The 20,096-nt window shown below is 52.3% G+C and overlaps 1 protein-coding gene across 2 annotated transcripts; it reads right to left on the reverse strand.

Moving 5' to 3' along the window:
- Window positions 1–6,983: 6,983 nt before the first annotated feature.
- On the reverse strand, window positions 6,984–18,620 carry IUM83_08050 (Integrase catalytic core protein; the record flags this gene model as incomplete). Of its 2 annotated transcripts, XM_067932401.1 has the most annotated exons (3): window positions 6,984–7,026; window positions 7,100–7,476; window positions 18,054–18,620. In XM_067932401.1, the coding sequence occupies 3 exons, from the start codon at window positions 18,618–18,620 to the stop codon at window positions 6,984–6,986; spliced, it is 987 nt and encodes a 328-aa protein (XP_067783097.1). The 2 variants fall into 2 exon arrangements, with proteins under 2 accessions (XP_067783097.1, XP_067783098.1); XM_067932400.1 differs by lacking the exon at window positions 18,054–18,620 and having other exon boundaries at window positions 7,100–7,641.
- Between the last annotated feature and the right edge of the window lie 1,476 nt (window positions 18,621–20,096).

Raw genomic sequence — 20,096 nt, forward strand, 5'->3', positions numbered from 1 at the left:
CTCATCGCATCAAACAGCGTCACCCCGAGTCAATACGTCCTAGTTTTTTGCTGGCTTTGATCACTGCCACCTTCAGTGTGTTGCAAGGGGCTTGCCTATGCAGACGATGTCGTCCAAGGGCCCGCCCCCGCGCGTGTTTGCTGGGCTACACGACGTCGCAGTCGCCCCCACCAGCCATCTTTGAAATCGGGACTTCACCTAATTCCCGAGGAGAGTCGGGATCATAACTAAGTGATGCAGTAGAGTCTTGCTGCGGTGCTAAGTGTGTCTGATAGTTCTTATACAACCTAATGACGTCGGCAGCGCGAACCTGCATGGAATTCCCACCACTCCTCGTAACGGGGTCCAGAGTTAGTTCCCATTTTGGACTTAGAAAATCACAGACACCCAAGGATATTAGACACGCATGTACAATATTTTATTGCTGCTTGTGCTACAGTCCACGCGCCAGAATAGCGCCATCCAGTGTGATGTTTGCCCCATCTAGCACGAAGGACGCATCATTCAGATTGCCAAATTCTCGACAGAGAGGCACCAAGAAGTCCGTGGACGTCTGCAGCCGTACGATCTGCCTTGTCGCGCTGTCCCATTCAAAATGAAGTGTCGACGGGAGAAGCAGCTGCGCTCCGATGAGCTTTTTGCCAAGAAGCATGGCCTTGACATCTCGGTTCTCGCTGGGACAAGGTGAAAGGTGCGGGAAGACATGCTTTATCGTTTCCGTGGTGACCGTCACTCGTAAAGATGCCGAGACGATAACGAGGCCCTTTGACATCTCGTTCATGTGCTCCAACCGGAACTCCAAGTCTTGGAAATACGCCGAATACTGGCACCAATGATCCATCAACGCTGCCACGCCTCGACTCTCCCCTAGCTCAATGTTCGGTGCCATCCCATATTCCAGAAAAACTTGCTGCCGCTGCGCCGCATCACACGCGTTACTGCCGATTCTAGTATTGTGTGCCCCAGAGAACACGTTAACGCCGTGGCGGAAGAAATGAAAGTACTCCACGATAACACTGTGGACGCTCCGCTTCCCTTCCCATAAGGTCTGATCTCGCTGAACTGTCAACTGCGATATTTCTCGTTGCAGAATGGAGATGGCGTCCCCAAGGAGTTTTATCTTCGTACGCTGCTTAAATCGATATCTGGCTTGGCTAAGACGGCATTGCTCCCGACGATCCGTTGTGTTCGCTCGGACTGCTTTACGCCGTTGCGTATGGATAGCTGTGACAGTCTGCCCACTTGGTGTCGGATAATAAAGCTCTGGTCCGGGCAGTCTTTCTGCGTTGGTGGGGCACAGATTGCCGTATCAGCGTGTGTCAACCTCGACGTGGTCGGGTTAGGAACTGTCTCCAGTGGGTAGCTCTCGTCCTCAGTACGCGCAGGCATTCGATCACTCCTATTACATGTAGTGTCATGTACCCGCTTGGCTCGAGTAAAAAGGGGTCCGACGATAGTGAATTGGGTGGTCGCATCTGTCGTATGAACGGCGAACGTCTGCATCAGGCTTCGGGTGGTGACTTGGTCCGAGTTGACAATTTGTGAAATGATGCGATCATCCAACCAACTACTCGCTCATGCAACTTCGCCACAACGAACATCAACGAACCATTCGCCATACTGTAAGTACCCAAAAGGTAAAGCCAAGAGTGAACCTTGCCGTTGCATCATCATCCCGTAATCCCGATCTTACGTAGACGGGAGTCGTAGTGGTCTATTATACCAAAATCCAAGTCAGATGCCGTTTACAATACTATGTGGCCAGGCAAATTCTACCATCCCGTCACCGTCCCATAATCTAGCGAGATGAATCCTGCAAGTGCAGTAGAAATCTGCGGCTTACGAAATACTATGGTAGGTCCGATTTGTCAATTTGTGAAATGACGCGCTTGTCCAACCGACTACTAGCTCATGCTAACTTCGCCACAACGAGCAACAACGAACGATTCTCAATACTGTTAGTAAAAGCCATGAGCGAACCTTGCCGTTGCATCATCATCCCGTAATACCAAGATCTTACGTGGATGGGAGTAAGCAGTCGTGGTACAATACAAGTCGGATGCTGTTACACAGTTCTATGTCGTCGTCCCATAATCTAGTGAGGTGAACCCTGCCATTGCAGTAGAAATCTGTGGCTTACGAAATGTACTGCGAAGATGAAATTTTTTGCTGCTTCTATCTGGTGAGTTAGCGTTGTCCGATCCAGCGTACTTGGACTTGTTCATGCGTCGCCCTCATCTGTCGCACACACTCGCTAAAGCTGCGATGCAAAACGATTTTTGTCTTCGCTAAGGACGACGTCTTCACTAAGGACGACGAACTACGAGTTTAGTTAACTACTGTACCGTAGGTTTAGCGGCGGCCACGGTGGATCATTTTAACGTCCCTCGTTTGACCTGCCGCAGCTCTCGCATTGGTTAGGATGCTACCTGTACAGCTTCCTGGCCGTTCGACTCGCTTGCGAGTACAGATTCAACTGCGATGTAGCCATCTCCACCGCCCCGCACTATCCGATATCACTAATCACATAGCCGTGCTTCGCCTGGAACAGCTCTGGATTGTAAATTGCGGGCCGCACTCCCAGATTGAAACTCATGTTGCGCACCTTAACTTAGCTACGTTGGACATCATTACTCCCAATAAAACATCCACAGCCTCTACGATCAAAAGTGCCCCTTCCCGTGGCCGCCGAATGTGAACGTCCTACCACGTGTTCTCTGTTGGAGTAATGGACCTCACAGAGGAATCAGGACAGAGGAGGATAGTAGTCATTGACATGTACGAATGTAGGAGCTTGAGCGAGAAAACGGTAGAAAAGAAGAAGATCCGTGTCGGAAGCTTTATAAAAGCAGAAGAGTGACTGGCGACAAACCTAACTCTGTTGCTGGAGAAGAAAAAATCCGACGGATGTCGCTTGAGTAGACATATAAATCATTTGTCACAGGTACTATCGTTTCTTAAAGTCTATGCAAAAGAGTAGGTATTCTATTTCAATCTCAACTGGATGGGTCAACATACCAGCACAATTTGTCAAACAAACAGGCTATTGAAAATAACAGGCATTAATCACGGAAGATCTTCATCAACACAAACAAATTCAACAGGGTATGAGATAAATCAGTAACAGCACCTGTGCCTCTCGGCGCTGTAAGGCCTAATCAATCAACCACTCCATGCAGCTGCGCCGGCCGGAGCGCTCGGGCGCGGCGGCGTCTCTCTCGGCCCCCAGGGCTCCGCTATGGACGCAACTGGATGCGTCTGCTCCGCAGGACGAGCGCGCAGTATCACACACCACCGTGTGCTCTCCGGCGGCGCGCTCGGGCCACGCAATGACGCTATTGCCCACGGCCAGCGTGCTGCTCTTCGGGGGCGCCGACGGCCAGGTCTTCTTCGAGGACGTGTTTCTCCTGGAGCCCGCGGGGTACGCGGCGTCAAGCAGCAGCAGGCCATCGACCAAGCTACAGGTTGCAGGTCTTACAAAGCCCTCTCAACCGCTTCCCGCTCGGACACGACGGAAGTGTCCAATTCTCGGCCGTCTCGTATTCGGACCCAGTGGAAGTACCAGAATACGATTACAGGACTTGTTTATAGGCGGTGGCTCCAGAGTTTATGCTGAGCGATGTCTAAGGCAGAGCTAACATACACAAACATATGTTATGATGTATCGAGCGGAATTGCGTGATACGAGCTTTGCCTACGTAAAATCAAAGGAGCTACAGAGACCTACGGATATCGCCATCTCTGCCGATCCTGTCATCGTTGCATCAACTGATTGCCTTGGTTTACCTCATCCCCCCTGCCAGGTAGTGCTGCAACTTGACGCGCCGTTCCTCCAAAACATCGGCACTATCGATACCGAAGTCGTCGTTCAGCAGAATACTGAGTTCATTGATCCGGCGGTGGCCCCACCTCCTCAACGACGCATAGTTTGTCGGAAAGAACCGACGAGGGACAACTTCACCCACTGGCAGCCGGGGAATATCGCGGCACGGAGGTGACATACCAGGAAGCAAGTCCCCGAGGCCTGGCGTGGTCTTGACAAATCGGTGAAGTTGGCGCACCCCTCCATGAACTGCACCGTCACGAAAGACTCGGGCGTTATGCACCGCAGCCCGCGTGTTGTGGAGAATAGCGCCGGTCCTTTGCTGCTCCTCTTGAAGTTGACTCAGCTGCCGGCGGAGGCTCCTCGATTGTTCCGCTCCGAGCTCGATCTGCTCTTGTTGCTGCTGGATCAGCTCTTCCGACTGCTGGAGTCGCTGGAACATCCGATGCTCCGACTGCAGTAGCTGATCGCGGAAGTCGCGTAGAATCCACTCGTCACGTAGTTGGATGTGGTGCCAAAGATCGATGGACCACTGCGGGGGCGTGAGACTTGGGTCCATGGTCGGAGCTTGACGTGTTCGTGCTTTGGCTCCGTTTGAGGAATGACATCTGAGCAGACTAAGCGGGAACCGGCAGCCATGAAGTTGTTACTGCCGCAACAACCCACTCGAAAGAGACGAAGTGGTGTATCGTGGTCATTTTGCGTTGATGCCGGCACACACGGAGGAGACCCACGACCACGAGAGACTACATGTATTGACGTTACCCTCTGCGCCCCCGTCTCGAGACCAGACTAAGCACGATCGTTTGCTTCCTCTCATCCACTGTCAGGATGTCACTGAGTGCCAACCGGATGTCGTTGAGTGCGAAGGAAGAGGTATAATGTTTTTATCCCTGTGAAGACAAGGGAGCCGTCGCTAACAAGGGAGATATGCGCGCTCCTTTAGGTCTGCATCGTGGACGAGGAGAACAATGTGATTCGCAAGGCCGATCGCGCCGTCATGGTAAGACAAAGGATTTAATAACAATTGAGCTATGCTTTTTTTTTTATTGATGCCCGCCGTTGCCATGAATCAGCGAGCATTCAACCTGCCGCATCGCGCGTCCTACATCGTCATCAAGAATTCGAGGTAGGGGATTATCCTGAAAGAATCCGCGGTCTGCATACACTTACCATATACTTACTGTCTTTTTGATGCTGCTACGTGTATATAGTGGCAAGTACTACGTGCAGCGTCGCACAATGATCAAGGACTACTGCCCCGGGATGCTGGACCCCATGACCGGTGGAGTCGTGCAGTTCGGTGAGCCCATGGACGTGAACGCCGATCGTGAGGCTGAGGAGGAGATGGGTGTCAAGAACACGCCGCTGCGCTACCTGACCACGTTTTACTACGGAGACGACCGCAGCCGCGTGTGGGGCGGACTCTTCGACTGCACGTTTGATGGCCCGTTGGTGCTGCAAGAGGAAGAAGTGGACGAAGTGCTGACAATGACTGCGGACGAGATTCTTGCGCGCCGCATGGAGTTCACTCCTGACGGCATCTTCGCGTTTGAAAAGTACCTCAAATTCATCGAAGACGAACGCAAGTAGAGAAAAAGGAAAGAAAGCAAAACAGAGATGCAGCTCGTCTTCATCGCCATGAATGCGTCGTTCACTTTTGTCAAAGCAATAATCCTGATGAAAGGTAATGTACAAGAATTAACCAATTGATTCATTCCCTTTCGGCTGCGTTGTTCTAGGACTGAAGGTGAGTCGCTACACAAAGCTGGTCTTGTTTCCGTGCCTTGTCTAACGGGAATTAGTTCCAAGTGGTGTCGGATCCGGCACAGTAACGAGGATTAAGCGGCGCGTTCCGCACGCTGGGGGCAAGATGGTCTGAGAAAATGCAGAAGCGCCATCGCCAGTGAAGAGCTTGGTGGTCTTGTCACGATGAAGGGATGATAGATTTTCGGCAAACTGTGGTGCTGATAAATTGTGCTGTGAGGAAGAAAGAAGGAGGTGGACATCCATGCTGGCATCGGTTCGCAAAGGAAAATTGAAGCAGGCACAACAAAATGCTAACGCATGGTGGTAGAAGCCGGGTACAACATTTGTCGAAATAGCATCGCCACGCCATGTACTTCACAAAATGCTGAACTCGGCTGTGGATTCTCATTTCAAAACCAGAACTAACAGCTTTGCGCTGCCACTTGAGTCGAGTTTGTAGAGGTCGTGAAAACGTACAGCAGACACGTCAACGCAGTGCTCGCCCCACTTAGCAGTTTTGGGATTGCGGGAGCTCCACCAGAGTGGACTCCTTTAAGAGAAAACGCGTTGTACTAAACTAAACTAAGTATCGATCGGGCGGGCGACTACAAACACCATACAAACTACAAGTTTCTGAGGCTGTGAGCAGCACAGGCCTCATACTCCCCCGAAACTTGTAGTCTGCATCATCAATCCGGTTGACCCACTTCAGATTCTTCAGTGCACAGGCATTCAACACCTAATTGCTTTCGGTGCTTGCGGAACTTGTTCTTTCCCAGCGCCTTGGTTAGAGCATCTGCTGGCATATCGGCTAACGACAAATGCTTGATCTGCATCTAACCAGCATTCACGTAGTCAATGACCTTGTACACTGCCAAATCTAAGCATTTGATCTTGTGGTGGCCGCTTGAGTGTGTCATCACTTGAACGGCAGACATGCTATCTGTCCACAATGTTGCAGGAAACTGCACAGGCACTCCTAATTCGACAAGCAGATTTTGTAGCCATCGAATTCGATCGGCGCATGAACTTGCAGCAGTCAGTTCTGCACTACATGTGTCGGTGAGTGCAGCATCTTGATGCTTACTCTGATAAGCAATGACACAACCACCAAGTTTCACCACTTGACCCGAAATTGAACGACGAGTGTCAGGATCGTTGCCGAGATCAGCATCCGCGTAGCCAACAATCGACAAATCTTCTTTTGCAATTTTCTTCGGTAGAACCAGCCCATAGGAAGCAGATCCTTTCAGCTATGCTAACACTCGCTGAGCCAAAGTGTAGTGTTCTCCCGTGTAGCAATTCATGAACTTACTCAGAATTGAAACTGCATTCGCTATGTCGGGCCGCGTACAGCATACTAGATACTGCAGCGAGCCTACGATTTGACGGTAAGGTAAATCAGACCGATTCACCTCAGGTCCATACGGTTCGTTGGGGTTGGCTGGCCTAACCTTCATATCCATTGGAGTACGTGCAACACGAGTGTCACATACACCAAATTTCTCCACAAGATGGCGAACGTACGACTCCTGCGAAAGTGTAACTCGATCTGTCTCAACTTTCACATCCATGGCTAGCAGCAGGTTCACCTCGCCCAAATCCTTCAGCTGAAACTCTTTCTTGAGCTCTTCGATTAGCCACTCGATGTGTTCGGTCTTAGCAGCAATGACCACATCATCGACGTAGACTGTAAGAAACATGGGGGTGTCGCCTATCCACTTCACGTAGACACCATCTGCAACAACACTAGCCTTGAAACCAAGTTTCAGCAAGTATTTCTTCAGAGTTTCATTCCAGATGAGAGGAGCCTGCTTCAAGCCATACAAACTTTTCTTCAGCAAGTATTTCTTCGGAGTTTCATTCCAGATGAGAGGAGCCTGCTTCAAGCCATACAAACTTTTCTTCAGCAAGCAAACACAACCACTCCCATCGTTGAATATTTCCGGTTGCTCCATGTACACATCGACGTCCATGCAGCCATTAAGAAAAGCTGTAGTGAAGTCAATTTGACGAAGGTCCAGATCATAATTGAATGCTAAAACAATCACCACACGAATTGCTTCCATGCTAACTACTGGTGGATAAATTTCCCAATGGTCCGAACCAAATACTTGCTCAAAGCCTCGAAGGGTAAGCCTGGCCTTATACCGTTCAATCTCTCCGTGTTGATTTCGTTTGATTACGAAAACCCAACGACTTGTCATGACTTTGCTGTTTGGCGGACGATCCACCAGTATCCACGTTTCGTTCTTTTGGATGAGGTTGAATTCAACTTCCAGTGCTTCTAGCCATTTATCTCGATCAGGACCAGATATTGCTCCACGAACATTCTTAGGCAGTTTGTCCATGGTCGAAATAAAATAGTTCGCCAACGAATACCCACGGAGCCGAATATTTGGTCGGCGAAGACGAGTCGACCGTCGGAGAGGCTCAGACTGTGTCTTCATCGAACGACGAGGCTGCTTCACCTCGACCAAGCCGGTTTTCCTTTGTATTTTACCAAGCCAGGCTTTCTCTTGTATTTTACCAACCCAGGCTTTCGTTTCTTGCGACTGCCTTGCTGATCGCCTTCAACGTCTTGCTGCTGATCACCACACTCGATCGAATCTTCACTAGCAGGTAAACTATCGTCAGAATTCTCCGCATCATCACTCAGGGCCAGCTCCCCCGTACATTTGTGCCTTTTAGGAATAGAGGCAGCTTCAGCCGCCTCAATCTCCCCCGTACCGCTAGTTCTCACTCTCTTCTTGCCAACGACTCCGTCTCCAACTTCCTGGTCACCCATGCTCTCATCACCGGAGTCGTGAGATGCTACGGCAACCTCGTTGGCAGAATCGGAGCACGTGTAATCATGAAGAGGCAACTTTACGTACGGAATTCTATCGGGTAGCACCACACCTAACTGATGAGAGTATACTTTCTCCAATAGTTGACTTACATAGTCACCTGCTACAGTCCACTGTTCACGAAATTTTACGTCGCGTGATTCAACAATTCGACCCGAGACTAGATCCAGCATGCGATACCCAGTCGTCGTTTCAGGATAACCGAGGAAAAGTGACTCCCGCGCTGTTGGAGCATGCTTGTAGTGGGTCTAACTTGACTCACTACTTTAGCTTACACGTTGCGCAACGTGTATGAGGAAGCGAAAGTACTTAGTAATTACTTAGGTTAATTATATTTGAATACACAAATATAAGTTAAGTAATAAAAGGATTCCAAGTGACTTAGATTAGGTAAAATGAGAACTGTATTGTTTGTAAATTGATCTTCCTCTAAAATCTGCTAAAAACTGTTTATCATCTATGAAAGGGCTGGCAGCGGCTGGCTGTCAGAGCCCCGCTAATATGCATGTCTCTGATTGGTAGAAAGATGCTGCTTTCTACCAATAAGATCTTTTGGGTATGTGTGGACCACTCACTGTGGTGGTCCACTTCAATGTATCCATTGGTGTGTCTTACACCAATGTGAGGAAGTATCCAAAACTTTTAACAGATAACCTATCTGTTAAATTCACAAGTGGCTTGCAGCCACTTGTGCGTGTAACCCCGTTACACCATCCCCCCCTTAAGGTTAGACGCGCGGGGTCCCCGCACGTCAATCTCTGAATTGATCATTCGTCAATTCTCCGCGTTTGGAGAAGAAATCCGCGCTCATTCAACGATGAGCGCGCCTCAGAAGAAGTCCACAAAGTCGGTGGGGAGTCATCTCTCCATCGACGACTACTTCGAACGCCAGAAGGCGAAGTACGGCGACGTCGTCGACTTCGACGACGACGATGAAGATATGGAGGGCGAGGAGGACTCGCCCTCAAAGCGTAAAGACTCAGTGTCGAGCGAATCGCTCGACCCTCACACCAAGAACGTTCGTCCGCGTGAAGGGGACGAATCGGACGCTTCGAGTTCGAAGCGTTCGCGTACTGAGAGCGATACCCCACTCGCTTCCGCTGGGGCTCTCAGTACTCCGCGCGCTGCTGCTGCAGCGCGTGATGTCAAAGCTCAAGGCTCTCCGCGCGCTCCGCCTGCAGCGCGCGATCCGTGGATGCCGTCCGCATCCGAGATTGCGGACCGGTATGGGAACTCGGTACCTCCGAATGAGGTACCGCTGTACGTATGCAGCGCCATCAAAGATGACGCTGTGGCTGTCGAGTTGCACTTTGATGCGGAAACGCATCAAAGGCGCGATTACTACATCGGACTCTTTCATGAGCTCCGATGGTTTCAAAGCAAGAAGACCTCTTCTCGCAGCAAAGTGCCCGAATGGCAGGCACTTTGTCAAAGTTGGAACGCCTTTGTTGATAACTTCAACAAGAGGCCGAGTGCTTACCGTGATCGGATTAAGCAAGCGCGTGATCGCTTCGAGACGTACTCGAAGCGTGGAAAGCTGGAGCAACTTCATGTTGCTGCTGAGGAGGCAAATGTGCCGTGCGCTGTGCCCGAGGGCTTTCAGTGCACGAAGTGCTTCCCGGGCGCGGTCCGCTTGAGCGACCGCGACCTGAACGGGTACACGTCGTTCCGTGTGCCCGAGAGTCTCAAAGAGCTCCGTGCTAAGTTCTTAGCACGTGAGGTTCGGGCGCTGGCGATGATCGCAGCGCTCGTGTTACTTCCGCTGTGCCAGCGCGTACTGCTCCTCGTACGCCCTCACCATTTCCGGAACGTCCTCCAGCAAGACGTTCCGCGGCTCCCATGTATCTCGATGGGGAGGAAATTCTCTCCAACGAATACGAAAACGAACCCCTTGAGGGTTCGTTTTCGGGATACTATGGTCAACAATCCGCTCAACAATCCAGCGGGTTGAGCCGCGGGCGTCACGGATCGGCGGTGGCGGGGGTGGGAACACGCCCCGGGTATGATCAGCCCCGGGCTGATCAGTATGCGCCTCTCCACGACCGGGTGACCGCCGTGGAGCGTCTGCAGGGCGCTGAGTTCGCCGCCCTGAAACAGGAGCTGGCGAACCAGAAGGCTCAAGTCGCGGCGGTCTCGCAGACCGCCTCGAACATCCAGGTCGAGCTGGGGACCCAGATGAAGGGGTTGCTCCAGCGCGTCCGCGCGCTGGAGGAGAGGCTGCTCGTCGCCGAGGCCAAGTCCTCCGCTTCTGCCTCGGCTCCTGCCGAGGCTTCGGGTCAGCCGAGCTAGATGGCTCGTGCTGCAGGTATGGCTTCAGCCGTCCGACGTAGAAGGTCGGATGGAGGCGCATGCTAGACGGTATGTCTAGCGTGTATGCGTTGCCGTACCGTGCCAACACAGTGAACGGCCCGATGAAGCGCGGAGCAAGCTTGCTTGCTCCGAAATCCGAAACTGCATGTCTAGGCAGGTTTTGTGTTGCTAACAAAACTAATGAACCAACTTTAAATTCATTTGTGCTGCCTCTGCCCGCATTGTCTGCGTTCAGCTTCTGTTGATCAACAGAAGCTGCTATAGTGTCTTGGACAAACCGAATCACGGCTTGTCTTTTGGTGATGAAACTGATTGCATCCGAGCTGAAGTCATTCAGCTCGCTTTCCGCTAGAGGCCCGGCCTCTGCGTGGTTCTTTGCGGTGTCTGCGCCCTGCGCAGACCCGTGGTCGTTGGCCTTGTTGTTGGGGGAGTCTGCGCCCTGCGCAGGATCATGTGGTTTGTTCGTTGTTGCAGCTGACACTGTGCAAGTGTCAGCGGTTTTCTGCGGCTGTTGTATTGCAGTCGTAGATCCTCCCCCACTTAAAGTGGGAGCCATCACTCCGAGTAAACTCGGTAGGCGTGGATGCTGCATGGCATTCACGTAGAACGGTGTATGCCCGGTCGAGGCATGCACTGAGTTATTGATGGCAAACTCTGCCATCGATAAGCACTCGCTCCAGTATTGGAACGAGTGAGCGTAGCCCTTCAACATATCGATGAGCACGCGATTCACGCGCTCGGTTTGACCGTCCGTCTGCGGATGGTCCGCAGTCGACATGGAAAATTGGCTCCCAAGAAGTGTAAACACTTCTTGCCACAGGTGTGCTGTGAAGCGCGGGTCTCTGTCCGACACGATGTCGGTCGGCATGCCATGGTGTTTGAACACCATGTCGACGAACAGACGGGCCGTCTGCTTCGCGGTCACCTCTGCTGGCACCGCAGCAAGATGTACCATCTTGCTGAAGCGGTCTACAAAGACCACAACACCGGTGTTCCCTCCGTTATCCGGGGGAAGACCAAAGATGAAGTCCAAAGACATGGACTTCCAACACTCCGACGGAGTCGGTAGTGATTGCAATGGAGCCTGCGCAAACGGCGCAGGCTTTACGCGTTGGCATACCTCGCAAGCACGGATGTACTTGCGCACCCACTTATACTGGTGGTGCCAGTAGAAGTCGCGCGTGAGAAGGACGTATGTCTTCTCACGTCCGAGATGTCCCGCAGTCGGGGCATCATGATACTCGTACATGATCCTGAGTCGCAGGTCATGGTCATTTGGCACGACAACGCGATCCGCGTTGTCGTCGACTGCGTTGTAAAGTAGCAGTCCTTCGTGCACACGAAAGCGGTGTGCACGCGCTCGAAGGTGCTTGGGCAGCTTCTGACGGGACTTGTCAGAAGGCGCTGTGCCATAGGCCAGCAAGAGCTTCGCGTCCGCGTCGTGCGCGTACGCGGCCTTCACATCATCCAACAGAGATGATGTGGGTTTGCTCGATCGCATGGCGTCAATGGCATTGACGTCAACAGCTTCTGCATAGTCCGGCCGACGTGATAACGCGTCGGCCACCACGCTCAATCTTCCGGGTTTGTATTCGACCCGGAAGTTATACTCCGCAAAGAATGAGAGCCATCTCGCCATTCTTTGTGAAATGTGTGTGTGGCGACTTCACTGCGGTGCGCAGTGAAGCATGGTCGGTGTAGACCACAAATGGTCTACTCCCAAGCAAGTACACTCGGAACTTTGCGAGTGCATACTTCATGGCAAGGAGTTCCTTGTCATTCACCGGATAGTTGCGCTCAGCTGGCTTCAGCTGACGCGATTGGTAGTAGACGACACGATCACGGCCCTCGTGATCGTGCTGCATCAACGCGCATCCGATTGCGAAATCGGATGCGTCACACACTACGTGAAATGGGCGATCTTGGTCAGCCACTGCCAAGATCGGCGCCTCAGTCAAGCCCCGCTTGACTGCATCGAATGCCTTTTGGCAATCGGGTGTCCAATTCCACACAGCTTCTTTCTTAAGAAGTTGTGATAGCGGGCGGATCTTGCCCGCATAATCCTCCACGTACTTGCACAAGTACGTGGCCAAGCCAAGGAACTGCCTCAGTTCCTTGACACTTGAAGGCGTTGGCCATTCATTGATCACCCTGACCTTTTCCGGGTCAGGGCGAACACCATTCTTCCCTACGAGACACCCGAGGACGGGTATCTCGCTCGCCCCGAAGATACACTTCTTCAGGTTCGCGTAGAGCTTATGCTTTCGCATAAGCTCAAGTAGCTTCCGGAGGTGCACCCTGTGCATTTCTATGTCGCTCTTCCCGTCCACAGCTCGGCTGTGGATGAACACATCATCGAAGTAGCTCGGTGCGAAGTCGCGCACCGAGCGCAACAAGTGCGTCACGCACCTGTTGAAGGTCGCAGGGGCGTTCTTAAGCCCCTGTGGCATTACTAGCCATTCCCAGAGCATGCCGCTTGGCGTGCTCACTGCCATGAGAGGGATATCGCTCTCACGCATTAGGATTTGATAAAACCCATCTCGCAAGTCGAGAGCACTGTAAACGGTGCTCCCGGCCATCGAATCGATGATAACATCTTTTCGCGGTATCGGCGTCTGCGCCGGTACCTTCGCATCGTTCAGCTTGTTATACGCATGAACGATGCGCCATCCGCCCCGTGGCTTTTTGACACAAAACGTCGGAGCACTGTGCGGGGACTTTGATTCCCGCACTTGTCCTGCTTTGCGACGACTTTCAAAGAAGTCGTCGATCGCCTTGACTTGCTCTCGCGGCAGTGGCCACTGCCGCGTGACACAGTTCTTCGTGCCCGGCACGAGATCAATCTCGTGCTGAATGCCCTTATCCTGCGGAAGCTCCGCAGGAATCTCTTCCGGGAGTACGTCTTTGTACTCCCTCAACAATTCGTAATAGGGACTCGACTTCAGCGAGTCCCAACCTTGTTCCTCGAAGCGCTCTCGCTTCGTCTTCGCACTGAGAGTGTCTTCACTCTCAGTGGTACTTCCCATGAAGAGCTGCCTCAGCCCTTCGCTCTCGCTCTCCGTTCTTTCGCTGTCCGAAAGAACGCAGACTTGCTCGATGCGTCCATCGTGCAAGTCGCACGTGAAGCGCTTCCAGCTCATGGCTGGAAGCGAAGTCAACTCCGACGCCATCGTCGGAGGACTAGCGAGTTCCATCTCACGATACTGAATTCCAGTATCGGTGCGCGTCAAGACGCTTAGCGTCTTGACATTCGGCGTCACCGCCGCAGTCTGCCCAGCAGACTGCTCTTGTTGCGTCTCGGTCCCGGACCGAGACTTGCGCAGCGTTTCCCGCTTGCGCCGTCTTCTTGTTGTGCGGAGCCCGGCTCCGCACGGTTGTTCTTCTTGTCCAGGCCCGGCCGTGGACAGTCGTTCGCCGGCGGACCCTGTCCGCGGGCGCGCGGTATCAAGCCCGGCTTGACCGCATTTTCCTTCGTGCAGCCCGGCTGCACGGTAATGTGTCCCCTCGCCGGCAGACCCTGTCTGCGGGCGCGCGATATCAAGCCCGGCTTGATCGCATGGCGCTTCGTCGTGCAGCCCGGCTGCACGACAGCATGCAAATTGCGTCAGTGCGGTACGTTTGCAACCGTCCGCACTGTTTGCAGCGTCAACTCCCGGAGTTGACACGCCTTCGTCACCTCGACGCCATTCATTGGCCGAGCCCCTCATGACCGAGGGTGCGTCGGCTCCCGGAGCCGACGCGTCGTTGTCGACCTGACCGCTTCGGGTCAGGGACTGTCCCTTACACGCTTGAACGTGGGGTTGGTTCCCGGAACCAACACATCTTTTTCTTCCGACGTCGGCAGTATTGCCGACGTTGGTCTCAATTGTGCGCGCCCTCGCGCACCTCTTGGGCACTCCGGGACAGCAGCATAAAGCGCTGTCTCGGCTGGTGAGCCGCGCGCACCTGCTGGTGCGCGCGCTGCGGTAACAGGGCCATCGCTCTCTGTTCCGCTGTCGCGTCCGAAGCGCACGAGCGTGCGCTTCTTCCAGTCTATCACCGGATCATGCCGTGCAAACCACGGTATGTCCATTACCACGTCGAACTTATCGTCCAGGTCCAGGACGATAAAGTGTTCGACAAACACTCGTTGTTTGTACGAGAAGCGCACGTTCACGACGCGCTTCTCGGTCTTCACGATGGCACCTGTTGCCAATCGAACTTCCAGATGACTTCGAGGTAACTTTACCTCCTCGTAGTCAAGACTCGGTAAACTCCGCAGCCGAACAAAGTTGTTCGACGCGCCCGAATCTACCAGAGCGCGAAGAGAGTCGCTCGCTCTCTTCGAGTAAACCTTCAAGATGACTAGGTTCGGCCTGTCATCTTGTTTCTTGCAGTGAGAGCTGGTCTCACTGGGGGCTGCAGTCCTCAGCGTCGCGTGCCCGATGTCGGCACGCACGACTGCATTACCAGTAGGGCGCCCCGCGCCTACTGGATGTTCGCGTTTTTTGTTGGTCCGCGGCGATGCCTAGCATCGCCACGACGGCCACCTCCAGGGGACATGGGAGCTGTACACTCCCGTGCAAAGTGACCGATCCTTCCGCAACGGAAGCATCGCACGTTACCTCCCTGCTGCTGGTAACCAGCAGTTGTTGCGTTTGAGAGGTCCATTGGTTCCGGACCTCCCGTCCTCGCTACCGGGCGCGGTTGCGACCTCGGTACGTTCACATGCAGTTTAGCCTGCCGCAGGCTAAACTCTTCTTGCATGGCAAGAGTGATTGCAGCTTCGAGAGTACTCGGGTACGCTCGGAAGAGATAGGTCTTCACAGGCCCATCTCCAAGCCCCTTCATGAACGTGACGACCTTGGTCGCCTCGTCAATCGGGTTAGTCACGATATTTGATACCGAATATCGTGCGCGCTGCGCGTAAGCATGGACGTCATGCTTACCCTGCTGAAGGTCGAGGAACTCCGCCCTCGACCGGAACTCGTTTTGCGGGGGCTCAAACGCTTGTTTGAGCTCCTCTTTGAACACTTCGTACGTGCTGAAGCACGTAGGATCGGAGAGTCGGCGTCCATACGCCCAACTCCTTGCGCGTCCGCCAAGGCAGGACATGGCGAACGCGACCTTCGACAGCGGGTCGACGATGCGTCGAGCCGCTATGGCTGTGTCGAGTTCGACAAGCCATCGGAGGAGAGGCTCGCCCTCTCTTCCCACGTAATTGCTTACGCTCAACTTTAATGGTTGAGCACGCGGTGTCGTCCCTGACGACGCCGTCACTGAGGAAGCAGCATCACGCTGCTCCTTCATGATAAAGCCCAGAGCAACACCATGTTGCTCCGTCGGCGATAGCGTACGCAGCATTGTAGCTATCGCCGCTTCTCCAATGACTGTTGACAGTCGTTGGAGGGCCTCCCACTCTGGGTCAGACAGGTGGGGGCAGTCAGCGCGTGCAACATGCGTTGCAGGCGTGTTGGAGCTCTCCATGGGCACCTCCGTGCTCACGGGGTTCTCGGCTCCGCGTTCGTACACCGCGTACGAACGTCAAGCAGTCGGTCGTTGGACGGACTACGAAGTGCTACCAGGTGTAGTGGGTCTAACTTGACTCACTACTTTAGCTTACACGTTGCGCAACGTGTATGAGGAAGCGTAAGTACTTAGTAATTACTTAGGTTAATTATATTTGAATACACAAATATAAGTTAACTTAGACAAGACTCCAAGTAGCTAGTTTAAGGTAAAATGAGAACTGTATTGTTTGTATATTGATCTTCCTCTAAAATCTGCTAAAAACTGTTTATCATCTATGAAAGGGTTGGCAGCGGCTGGCTGTCAGAGCCCCGCTAATATGCATGTCTCTGATTGGTAGAAAGATGCTGCTTTCTACCAATAAGATCTTTTGGGTATGTGTGGACCACTCACTGTGGTGGTCCACTTCAATGTATCCATTGGTGTGTCTTACACCAATGTGAGGAAGTATCCAAAACTTTTAACAGATAACCTATCTGTTAAATTCACAAGTGGTTTGCAGCCACTTGTGCGTGTAACCCCGTTACAATGCTTGCCTTTCCGTTTCTTCTTCGGAACAAAATACGTGACAGCACCCCCCCATACACGTAAGCCAGACACATCAGGTTTCCGACCTTCATAGAGCTCGTACGGCGTACGACCCTGATTGGCTTTCGTAGGCGAGAAGTTGTAAACTGTTACTGCAAATTTCAATCCTTCTCCCCGCAAACTCGTCGGCAATCCTGTCGTCACTAACATTGTGCGAACGGCCCGCAGCATTATGCTGTTCATCTTTTCTACGAGACTATTTTCTTCGGGCGAGTACGTATTTGTGCGTACAGGGCGAACTCCAGTCTCCCGCATATACTTCTTCAAGGCTTCGTTCTTGAACTCAGTTCCTTGGTCTGAACCGATAAATCTGACGCGCAGTCCACTTTGATGTAGCTGTAGTGTGAGCGTCTTCAAGTTATCACCACTCTCAGATTTTTGCTGTAACAAGAAGCCCCATAAATAGCGAGAGTATTCGTCCTCGACAAGTTGGAATTTTGTTTTTTCCGCCCACTGATTTTTCTCCATAGCTACATACATCAGACATCAGACATCAACTTTTCGCAACAGCGAATTGAACGCCGCGGCCGCAACCGCTTGTAGGACATTCTCCGCGACTTGGCCAACGTGCAACTCAAGCAGTCAACCACTTCTCCAGTCTGCTCACTAGGAGGAATCTGCATCCCGGTAACATGCTGATTACGATAGACCTTCTGCAATGCGTCAGCATTCATATGCGCGAACCGAAGATGTCACCGAAACAGAGAATTATCGGTAGAAACCACAGACGCGACGACACGAGCAGGTGCATGACGACTCCGAGTACGATAGTATCCATTACTCTTCTCAAACACAATTGCTCTTCCATCCTTCCAAATTAGACGCTGTGGAGGACCATTTTCGGAGTATCTGGGCTCGCACTTCCAGCCTTCTTCCTCCCATACATTCACACTCAGCAAATTCACATGACAACCAGGAACATTACGAACCCCAGTCAAAGTGTACCGTAGTTTGCCTCCGCTATTTCCACGCGGATCCTCTGTGGACACATATGATATTTCCAATTCTGATACCAAATGTTCCTTTGTAATTTCGCCGGTCCAGGACTCATGTGGTGTGTTCGTCTCCTCAAAATGCGGAAAACGGAGCATGAGCGATCGGTCGGCACAGGTGTGAGTAATTGCAGCAGAATCCAAAATCCACTCCAAAGAATTAGATACATTCGGCGAAGAAGCAATACTCAACTCTGAGCTTGTTATAGCACACGTATTTTCCAGACGTCCAACCATTCCTAATGGTGATGGCTGAGGGGGACCGCCTTTCGGGCCTGGCTTCTTGCCACCATCGCTGTTGGACTTGCCTCCAGCACCTTGTTTTGACGTACCGGCAGCACCATGTTTCAGATCAAATTGCCGCTTTCGACACACATTCTGGTAATGCCCCTCCTTGCCACAATAGAAGCACTCCCTGAATCTTTCGTTTGGATCCGCCGCCTTATCACGAGGTTTTTCTCCTGCATTTCCGGTGCTGGGCTTGCCCCCACTATTCTGCTGTCCAGAATCGTTGTCAGTCTTCTGCTTCTTGGCCACGTGCATAATCTTCCCGGTGTCCTCATCCTCGTCACGAACAAGGTCGTCCATTTCTGTTTCAGATTTCAGCGTGTTCAGTACTTGCTGGAGCGTTGGCCGTGTGCCAGGAGCCATGATCCGCGAGAACTGACGCACCACAGCTCTGTGAGTGTGCACCACACCCATGAGGATCACATCTACCGTAAGATCATCATCTATCACGCGACCTAAATTCGCCAGTGCACGGCGAGTGTCGTGAATCTCCTGCAGCCAGGCATCCATCATCTGCTCACGAGAATAGGTAGCATGAAAAAATTTCTTCATCACCCAGACATAATTTGAAAATTCTCTTTTAGTATGATGAGCTTCCAAATCTTCCCACATCTCGCTGTCCGTGGGGAGATCACACATCCTCTCAGCATCCTCCACTTTTGCCCCACGAAGCAAAGTATCCTTCACAAAGAAGTCCAACTGGTCATACTGTTGTTGAGCAGGACCAGCTACAGCAGGGCGCAGAATGGTGCCATCCACTAGACCCCACGCATTGAACCGGTGCAAATATGCCTTGACTTGCGCTCGATAAAGATTAAAACTGCCTGCCATCTTTGGAGGTATCTTGTTCACGTCGGTCGATGAATGTGGCGGCGCCACTTGTGAAACAGGGTTCACGACAGGAACTTGAACACGCGCAGTTACATTTGCAGCTGGGACTCCGCTTCCAAACTGGTGTACGGGCACTGCTGACGACGGAGGCTGCAGAACAGAGACTTCAGCCAGACTCGTCATCGGTAATGCTCGTACTGGCATTGGTGTCGATGATGGAGTTGACACAGCCATCATCCGCCGACTTCCAGGTGTCGATGCCGTACCACTGAGCAAATCTGCCATTGACGGAAAGCGCGCCATTGTTCACGTTCACATAACCACAGGAAGAGTCTCCCTTTGGGCTCATAACCTAACAGCTTTGCGCTGCCACTTGAGTCGAGTTTGTAGAGGTCGTGAACACGTACAGCAGACACGTCAACGCAGTGCTCGCCCCACTTAGCAGTTTTGGGATTGCGGGAGCTCCACCAGAGTGGACTCCTTTAAGAGAAAACGCGTTGTACTCAACTAAACTAAGTATCGATCGGGCGGGCGACTACAAACACCATACAAACTACAAGTTTCTGAGGCTGTGAGCAGCACAGGCCTCATGAGCGATGTCCCAGGACTGAAGGTGAGTCGCTACACAAAGCTGGTCTTGTTTCCGCGCCTTGTCTAACGGGAATTAGTTCCAAGTGGTGTCGGATCCGGCACAGCAACCGAGGATTAAGCGGCGCGTTCCGCACGCTGGGGGCAAGATGGTCTGAGAAAATGCGGAAGCGCCATCGCCAGTGAAGAGCTTGGTGGTCTTGTCACGATGAAGGGATGATGGATTTTCGGCAAACTGTGGTGCTGATAAATTGTGCTGTGAGGAAGAAAGAAGGAGGTGGACATCCATGCTGGCATCGGTTCGCAAAGGAAATTTGAAGCAGGCACAACAAAATGCTAACGCATGGTGGTAGAAGCCGGGTACAACATTTGTCGAAATAGCATCGCCACGCCATGTACTTCACAAAATGCTGAACTCGGCTGTGGATTCTCATTTCAAAACCAGAACTCATCGCATCAAACAGCGTCACCCCGAGTCAATACGTCATAGTTTTTTTGCTGGCTTTGATCACTGCCACCTTCAGTGTGTTGCAAGGGTCTTGCCTATGCAGACGATGTCGTCCAAGGGCC

Source organism: Phytophthora cinnamomi (genome assembly GCF_018691715.1).
Source record: "Phytophthora cinnamomi strain GKB4 chromosome Unknown Contig102, whole genome shotgun sequence".
NCBI classification, from domain to species: Eukaryota; Oomycota; class Peronosporomycetes; order Peronosporales; family Peronosporaceae; genus Phytophthora; species Phytophthora cinnamomi.